Genomic DNA, 9,865 nt, shown 5'->3' on the forward strand with positions numbered 1-9,865 from the left:
AAATTCTGCAGTATAGCATTCAGACCTGGTTAGCATCTGCAGTTGTGTTGAAGCATGCATTTATAGCGGTGTTTACATATTTTTGTCCAGCCTCTGTACTTTGAATAATTGCCCAAATGAATCTTTTCTTGGTCTCAGACATCGTTTTTTTTCTGACCGCAACAAGGAATTCATTTTATTTCGTTGTAAGTTTGTCTGGAGCTATCCTTTTTTATGTAGCATATAGGAAACGTCAGTAAAGTAAAGTACCTTTAAGTACGGCAGCAGAAGACAATGACAGTCTTAGTGAGACACATATTTTGGTTTTGTAATTTATAAAGGGTGTTGCAATACTAGGGACCTACATCATAAGAGATAAAATAATTTTTTTTCCAGTTTCTGTCTGTACTCTCTAACCTAATAATATAATAGAGTAATATTGATAGTTTGTTACAAATGAACACTTTAACCCGAAGGGTTATGATTCCAACAACACCATGACTGCGCTTATTTAGATTTACTGTTAGATGTTAGCTTGTGGGATGTAGACGTAGGTATATGGATTGTTAATCTGTAAACTCTTTTTGTTGAAACAAATTCCATTTATCACATTAACAGATAGGAAAGTTTTCTGATTCCATAAGAATGTGGCGGGATACAGCTGGTGAGTGCATGCGGGCGCCAACACCCCAGGAAGCAGCAGCTGTTGCGTTCGGCCACTGCCTCACCGTCAGCAGTGCAGCGCGACCTCGTTCGGAGGTCCACAAAGGAAGGCGCATACATCAAGCTCTGATTTTACAAGCAATAAAGCACTTTACAAATGCTCACGCAGTCGGTTTAACATCGGCATGTAGTTTCGACCTGCCAAAACAAAGAACGGGAGAGCGGAACAATAGGTTTATGTTGCACGTCTCTGCCATTGACGCCGGGCCGCATCCATTAGGCCACCAACATGTCGCGCATACACGGCGCCAAGTGTTGATATTTATGGAAGCGATCGCTCCATTTGGCATCGCAGCGGTCGGCTAACGAATGGAGTAAAAACCGAAATGTCATCGACCTGGGGGCGGCGGCGCCGAGTCGGTGACGGGGGAAGGCGTGGCCGGCGCTAATTCCCAGCCATGAGGGACGGCGCCTGTTCGTTATGACGTGACGGACGGCCTGTCAATGGGCGGCCGCGCCATCTGTCTCTTATAATGGCGGCCGCCGAAGAAGCCGATTGACGCGCAGCGCCCGCACAAGTGGGTTCAGCGCGAGGCCGTCTCCCCGTGATTTCATTCTCGAAGCACCATATCTACTGGTACCACCAAGTCTGCAATGTTATTCCGCGGCGCTTTGTAGCGTGTCTGGATTACCCCACTACGCAGATTGTTGTCTCTAACACCGAATTTAACAAGAGGCACCCTTCAGTAAGGCGAAGAACAACCAACAACCACATCGTCGGCATACGCCCGAACCGTGGATGTCGCACCAGAAAGGGTGCACACTCCGCTTGAACACTATCGGCCACGCCGGCTGAGCATTTACAAGTATTTTCGGAACGATGCTGTGGACACATGGGAACGAACTGGCCTCAAGTGTGAAACCGATTATCTCCAACACACGGGCAAAAGGACTATGAGAAACATGGTCAAATGCCTTGTTTAAAATCCAGAAAAGCGAGGGCACAGTGAAGAGAAGTGACTGCAGCAGCCGAAATCACTTACTGGTACTCCTCTATTGGAGTCAAAATCGAGCGCCAGGAAGGCAACTCTGCTCTGATGCTCCCCAATCACTTTCCCCACCAGAGAACATAACCAGCTATCGATTGCCCTCTTAACTATTTTATAATCGCAACTAAGCAAAGTGAGAGGACAAAGGAATCCACAGTGACATGATCAAACTGGTTCGATATTAATACTATTTTACCCAACTTCAAATCTGCAAGCACAGTCTCCTCTGAATGGACTCGTATAACGTCGCGGCAAACATAGCATACTAGAGGGGCCGAAAGTGGTCATAAAACTCCTAAGGTAGGCCGTGCCGGCCACGTGAATTAAGGGATGGAGAAGCAGCAGTATGAGCAAGCACCTCATCTTGCTGAAAGGTAGGCGTTTTGAGCAGGCGTGCTCCTACCACTAAGAACTCCCTGAGCATCATCGGGGAACGCTCTCGCATTGTTTTCCACTGCATATAGTTCATCGTAGTATTAGTGGAAAGCGCCAACAATATCACCTAGCTCAGTTGGTGGCCTGCAGCAACTGTGAGAGACGTAATAAAGGAGCGACGATATCGCGACCGAAGGCGAAGTAGGTGGTAAAATGATGTCAATTCGCCTTAAACAAGAGACCGGGGTTTAGATTAGACCTATAAACCCTCTATCTGTTGTCAAGTATGATAATGAGGACTGACGTAGCTTCGACTTCGCTAAATCTATCCATCAGTCCAACAGCGAAGACTAACGCACAGCGGAGAGTAGGATACGCTTCCACACGGCACCAACTACATCATCAAGTGCGCTATCCATGAGCTGGAAGACATACAGCATTCACTGTGCACGAGACAGTTTCGCAGGTTTCCATGCAGAGTACGCAGTAACCAACAGAGCACAGCGGTCAGAAAAGGAAACGTGGGTACAGCCAACCGCCATAACCCTATCACGGCTACAACACGTGGCGGTAGAAGCGTATACTTGATCAAGGTGGGATGTTTGTGTGCTCACACGTCAAGAAAAATCATCGTATGAACCAATTCACTTAATTCACGACAAAAATTGTAATGTGAGGATTGATCACTAGGACGTAAAACACAATGAAAATCGTCACCAAACGTGAGACACCAAGGACTATGCGCAAAAGATGCCACGAATTCGCCACTGCACTACCCGGACCAGACAGGGCATATAATACAGCCTACGTGAGGTCAGATGCACAACCTATCCTCCTACCACATTCAGTTAATTCAATATTGACAATGGGGATACCCTCACGAAAGATAAAGGGCAACACCCGTCGCACATTCAGGTGCTACATGAAGAAGAGTCTCAAAACTAGAGGCGCAAAACTGGTGAATAAAACTTGTAAACGTACAATATCAGCAGAAGAATCATAAATAAACTGACGTAAATTTATTTCTGTTAAAATTTAGAGTAATAGAGGTGCAAGCATGACTCACCAGTCAGAATAAGAACAGGTGAAAACGGAAAGAAAAAAAACACAAATTATTCCACCCTCGACCGTCATATTCTATAGCCGCATCCATCGACGAATCTGAGGGATGGGGGGCTAGTGCAGCATTCTGATGAAACTTTAGGCTTCTGTTTCTTTCTCAACAGCAAGATCCGACTGGATTCGTTGTTTTTGCATACCTTGTGGCAAGGTACCGTTCGCTTCCGGCAAAGTGGGAAGATCGTTCACCACATCCAAGTGAATCATTGCCGGGCCTGAATCGGAAGCTGTCTGCACAGGAGGAACCCCCAGCGACAGCGACCGTCACACGTCTACAAGACAGTCACATAGCAGACCGGGCATCACGGGATGCAAATCATGCGAAATTATCCCCGAGTACGGCTTCTCTAAGAGCAAGGAGACAGAACCGTCATCAGAAGTGCTAGAGCGAGGAAACAGAGAGGTAGTGTTTGGGGGAGGGGGGTGGGGGATGAGAGGAGGGGGTTGTTGTAACTCAACACACTGAACATCCAGAACAGGCGCCGAGGGAATCGACACAAAGTGTTCCGACCTCTGAAGAGATTCAAAGGAAGCATCCGTGGAAATGGAAGGAACACTAGAACCCTCCATCCCAACTATCGGCTCAATCGTTCGTATCTACCATTTAGAGAATCAGCAGAAGCACGAGGTGCGGGGGAGGAGTAGGTGGGGGCATGACAGGGTGGAACGACAATAGCAGTACTCCCACCGTGTGTACGGCACCTCTTATTTTGGATCACTTGAGCATCCGCGTAAAGGGCAGTCAACATACCCATCTTCCGTCGTCACCACCGTGAATTTACGCTGCTGTTCAAGGGAAGATCGAAAAACAAAAGCCCTTCTCGGACAACTGGTACCAAGCTGACAACTCTCATTACGCAAAACGCACGCTCTCACCTACCCATTTTTTGTGAAGTGTATATACAACAGACTTGTAAATGAGACGAGATATTTTGTTTCATCTGCATTTCTACGGAACTAATCCCGTTGTAACACTGAAGCTTGTACTGGATGTACCATCGTTCAAGGCGAATGTTCTTTTCGTAAGCAAACGGTAAACATTATCTTTCTCAGGAGACAGGTAGAAAACACGAACATTCGCGAATGCAACATCAGTGATCGCAAGGAAGACTGTATCAAATGAGTAATTTTTCGACTTGTAAAGGAATTCAAAGATTTAACAAAGAAAACATAAATCACGGTGTCCAAATATGGTGTGTGTACTTGACCCGACGTCAAACCAAAAGTATCTACCAATAACCAGTAGTGGATTTCAAGAGAACAACGCTGCTCATGACGCGTCGACTTATCAGAAACAAATAAGTAAATAAAAAGTAAAAGAACCTCATTATACTTGTACGTGAATAGACCTGGACGCCATGGGAACCAAAGAAATGGACAATGCCGCTACGAACAGCACACTTAAAATAGCAAAAAGACGAATTCAGCGAAGGGAAGACACTCACAAAGATCAAAATCTCTCGAAAATATCTAACTTCCAATACTCGTAGCGCCGTGACGAAGTAAACTACGTCCTACCCGTAAGGATTAGGAAGCGGAAGTGTAATGGAAGCGGACTCTCATATCCTGTATCATATGTATGATGATCATTACCCGGTATCAATGTGGTCATCTGGTATCATAGAGGATCCTGAAGATGATATAATGTGACACCGAATACGATTACAGTAAAAATGAGACTATGAAAACAGCTAAGAGTGTCATCCTGCCACTTAAAGGTGTAGGAACAGCTATTGCCTCATGATCCATTGGAAGCTGGAAGTACGGGTGGTTGTGTTTTGGTCTGAGGACAAGGGAAAGAGAGGGCCAGAGATATAAACTAGGAGCGCATTGGTGTGGTTAGAAAAGGAACGCTTTTATAGCTTACTTGAGGAAATGATCACTCAAATGACAGCTCGGTCAGTCACACCAACTGTATCACTCCGGGACACTTTGCGACATTTCTACATCAGCTGCTTTTGTATAGTTTACAAAAAAGACCTTTAAATCTTTAGTATACTGCAACTAGTTTCGACAAGTTATGTCATGATTTCATAAAGAGTAATGTTTAAAATTATGTAGAGCACTACGGCATTATTGTAAAATATGTTACAAATCTTGTTAGTACTGTGGTAGCAAGTGGATAATAACGCATTTTACAATAATTGACATGTCGCATACACCATTTTAAACTTTTTAGTTTGCCAGATGGTGGTATAAGTAGTCGAAATTAGTACTTGAAGATCAATTTAAAAGAATGGATAGTATCTTGACAATAGGGTTTAGGATGAGCGTCAACGTCTGTAAAACAACGATACTTGCTGATGATAGAATTAGATTAGAAAATGAAGCACTAAATGGGGTAGACGAGTTTGGGTATTTGGACAGCAAGACAACTGATGACGGCCGAAGTAGAGACGACATGAAATGCGAACTGGCAATAGCAAGAGAAGCGTTTCGAAGAAATAATAATATCTGACGTGAATGTAAGTGGTGGGAAGTCTCCTCTGAAGGTATTTGTCTGGAGCGTAACCTTGTAGGATAGTGAAACATGTTAGTTCCCTCAAAACCTCTCTGGTACTTTTCCAATTACACTGAAGTCTACCTTGCATACGTTGGTAGACTATCCATACTGGAAGACAGGATATTGCTTGGAAATGGCTTAGCCTAAGCGTAGGAGACTGGTTCCGAAACGAAATCATTCTGGAAACATATTGCTTCTCTAACATCTCTAACATACCGTACACGAAAAGACCATAGAAGAAAAAGATCATAGAGCTCAAACGGAAACTTAGTAGCAGTCGTACTCCACACCATTCGCGACTGGAACAAACAATTGGAAAATGACAGAAGTACACGAAGTGCATACCATGAGATCTCGGAGCATATGTGCTCATGTGAAAGTAGATTACTTATGACAAACGAGTGCGAATTCGAGAGCCGGATACAGATATTCAATTGGAACATTGCTACAAGGAAGCTAGTAGAATCAAGTTGAGATCACCATTCTTTCTCTCCTGATCGGGAGCTATTGGTGTCGACAGTATTAATTTCAAGGACCTGTCTTAAGCCAATGTCACAACAAAATACAGTACTGATTCACCATCTGGGTAAGCGTTCATCGGATACTACGATATTTTAAGTTTTTGCGACCGTCAAGCACACTTCGTCTTTTGTAGCAAAATCTGTCACTTGTCCTCTAAAGTACAACTTCAGATTGATCAGTGCAGTTTTAGACAAGGAGATCGAAGTTTTTGCTGTTTTATATTTGTGAGTTTTATAGTGGTTGATAGAGGGGCGGAGGGAGGGGGGGGCACTGAACCAAGATGCAGCTTTCATTTAACTAAAGCCACAACAATGGAGTTCGGACTGATTCTCTTTTTGGAAACAATATTGCTTACTGTAGCCCTACCCGCACTGAGGTACCTCATAGTGAGCGAATGACGGCCTTACGTAAATAAATTAATGGCCGTTTGACCGTTGACATATCATTTCACCGTAAAAGACAGGACTGGCAACTACACGCTACCATTAGCAATATTCGATTGTGACAACCAAGCACTAGGGTGTAGTGGATCAGGAAGTGGATTAGCATTTGAGAGAACAGGTTTCATATTCCCATCCCACCATGCAGACTTAGGTTTTCCACACTTTCGTTATGGAAGTACGACTCAAGACATCTCTCTCCTTCTCCTTTAAAAATGTTTCATAATGTCGTACACTCCGCTAAAGCCTGAAAGATTCGTTCTAGAGTCTTGATCTGATCATGTTAAAGTATTATTTACTTATGTGTACACTGTTCCATGCATATGCAAGTGATATTGTACCAATGTGAAGTACATTAATAGGCTGCACAATAACTCGTCCCACATTATTAAGACAATCAGTATAAATGATTACTTGAACACTTAAATGATCTACGGAACAAGTACGTCACGATTTGAAATTCAAGCAAAAACTTTCTTTAAACAGTGGCTCCAATTCGAAACTGGTCAAATAATTCATTAGTATAAGTAGCAAAGAAGACTAAAATGTCTTCGAAACACCTCAGTGAGAGCAGTTTGCGAGATTTATAAGTAGAGACACCACGAAGAGCATTGCATATGCAGTTGTTGGGGGGTACAGCTGCCATATATGACAAATGCAACCAGGTCAGTTTACGTGTTGACAATGAAGAACATAATCCCCACAATGTGTGTGTGCCTTGACAGCATATTTCATCTATTGTTCGTTTCTTTTAAATAATTATTTTGGTCTCTCTTTCAGCTGTTTTCCTTGTTTCTTTCGTGCATAACTATAAAGCATCTATTTAAACAAGTCTTGATTTTGCTTAGGTCTGTTATTTCAAGAAAATGTTTTATTCGTCAAAACTGGCCGATTCCAACACAAGGATATTTGACCTCAAGGTAAAATGTATCCTACGAATGTAGTTGCTATAAGTAAAAATAGAATTACTGTTCCAATTACATCGAGTGCTACGTACATGTAATCGAATACATGCTAATACGAGTGTCATTCAGTAATTAAAGAGACAAATTGGTCTGGAGAAAGAAGCGTTTACTTTTACAAAACAATACTTTTGTACTTTTCAACATAATTCACTTGAACATTTATGCACTTGTTCCAACGGGATACAAGCTTCTTTATTCCGGCTGCAAATAACACTCTATCTTGGTGTTTGAACCAATTTCCCACAAACATTTTCAGGTCCTCGTTGTTCTGGAGCCTCTTTCCACGTAATGCCTCGTTCAGTGCACCATACAAATGGAAATCACTAGGTGCTAAATCAGGACTGTAAGGGGGATGAGGCAATACTTCTCATCCCATTTTTTCGATGGTTTCACGGGTCAGCTGAGCAATATGAGGACGTTCGTTGTCTTGCTGGAGAATCACACCTCTCCTCTGAGATCCACGACGTCTCTCTCTCGCGGTTAGTTTCACCTTATGTAAAAGCAAAGCCGAGTAGTATTGGCTGTTCATTGTACGCTGCTCTTCGAGATAATCACAAAAACTGGACCTTTAGCATCCCAGTACACCGTCAAAATTATTTTCCTGCTGATACTGGGGTTTTAAGTTTTTCTTGAGAGGTGAGTTGGTGTGCCTCCACTCCATGTTTTGTCTTTTTGATTCTTGCTAATAATAGTGAACCCAAGTTTCACCACAAGTTAAAATTTGGTTGAGGAAGTGCACACCTTCTCTTTCATAACGTTCCTTTAGCTCTGTGCGCACTCTAAACCTTGTTTCCCTGTGTAGCGTACATCAGCTTGTTACAAATAATGTTATGAACTGTACCAGTACTAACTTGAACCTTATCAACTATCATTTACACATTCACACGGCATTTGGCACGTATAACGTCATCAATTCGACTTTGAAGTGAGGGAGTTGAAACTGCAACTGGTCGGCCAGAACGGTGTTCGTCAGTCACTGAGTCGTGACCATTCTTGAACAGCTCTACCCACTTGTAAAAATGTGCATGATTCATATAACCTTCACGATACACTTTAGACATTCTACAGTATATATTCACTGGTTAATCGCCTTCAGCAAGTAAAAAACGAACAACAGACCGTTGTTCAACTAATGTGGACGATTCAAGCGGACTCGCCATCTTGAAATGTATTTTTGATGTTGTAAACAAAACAATGTCTGTGTATCAGCAGATCAGGGCTCATGCTAGTGATGCCAAATTAAAGCCGTAAAAGTACCAAACATGAGCCAACAGGGGCATCTGACCACCCCCTGTCAGTAACATTGCAGAACTCGCATAACAGTACAAATTCGGCAGGGAAACTAGAACATGCAATGGAGAAATTGGTTTAAATAACAGAAAACCTCAGTCTTTGTTCAGTTATGTTTGTTTTTCTGGATTCTATTTCAAGTCGGACGAAAGGTGTAAAATTAGTGACTATGTTCGCTGCTTTTCTGTTAACGAAAGAGTGGTTTACGAGCTGTGCCTTCCACAGAGAGTGCGGCGGCGGACCTCCGACTCCGCAGCGCCCCTGCCGTCCGCAGCGCGGCAACCCGCCGCTCGCCGCCGTCGGCAGGGCTGCTGCTCCACTGGCTGATAGTGCTGGCAGCTGCCGCCAGGTGGCAGTGAGGAGAATATTCGCCGGCCGAGGGGCTGCCACTGCACGACGCTTCTTACGGCGCCACTGACTTCTCGAAATTTAAAAAGCAACAACCAATAATGACTCAAGTTCCTGTCTGTAGTGTGGCAATATTTAACTAGTTAAATGTGCTTCTACAGATAAAAAAAAGAAAGAATGTTTTTACTGCAGCAGATTTATGAGTGAATTAACAGTTTCACGAAAGGAAATAAGCCAGGGACAGGCTAAAAATGCTACAGAATTAAATGTGAACTGTAATGTGTAAATATTCCATGTACATTTATCTCTGTCAAAACACAATATTAATCCATTAGTAAAGTTTGGAAATCATTATTGAACCTATAATAGCAGTTATGTAACAAAGTATGTAATTTAATTAATCTGCACTAAAACTTTGCTGTATAACAAATCAGATCTGCCTCGCCCATAATTTGAAGAAACGGATCCTGGAGTTAAAGTACAAAATAGTGAGCTTCTGAGACAACTGCTGTGGTATTCAAGACAACGAATTCGGTTGATATCTGGTACAAATGCCCTTCTGGACATCCTAATTTAGATGTTTGTTGCTGCCCTAAGTCAGCAGAGTGCCGA

The 9,865-nt window shown here is 43.0% G+C and overlaps 1 protein-coding gene across 1 annotated transcript in view; it reads left to right on the forward strand.

Moving 5' to 3' along the window:
- The window catches only part of LOC126235475 (lachesin-like), a 1,351,138-nt gene extending 1,341,613 nt beyond the window's left edge, over positions 1-9,525 (forward strand). Inside the window, exon 10 of the mRNA XM_049944199.1 lies at positions 9,131-9,525. Within this exon, the coding sequence (XP_049800156.1) occupies positions 9,131-9,264 (134 nt within the window). The 3' untranslated portion in view covers positions 9,265-9,525. The remainder of the gene's footprint in view (positions 1-9,130) is intronic.
- The last annotated feature ends 340 nt before the right edge of the window (positions 9,526-9,865 follow it).

This window comes from Schistocerca nitens, chromosome 1 (genome assembly GCF_023898315.1).
Source record: "Schistocerca nitens isolate TAMUIC-IGC-003100 chromosome 1, iqSchNite1.1, whole genome shotgun sequence".
NCBI classification, from domain to species: Eukaryota; Metazoa; Arthropoda; class Insecta; order Orthoptera; family Acrididae; genus Schistocerca; species Schistocerca nitens.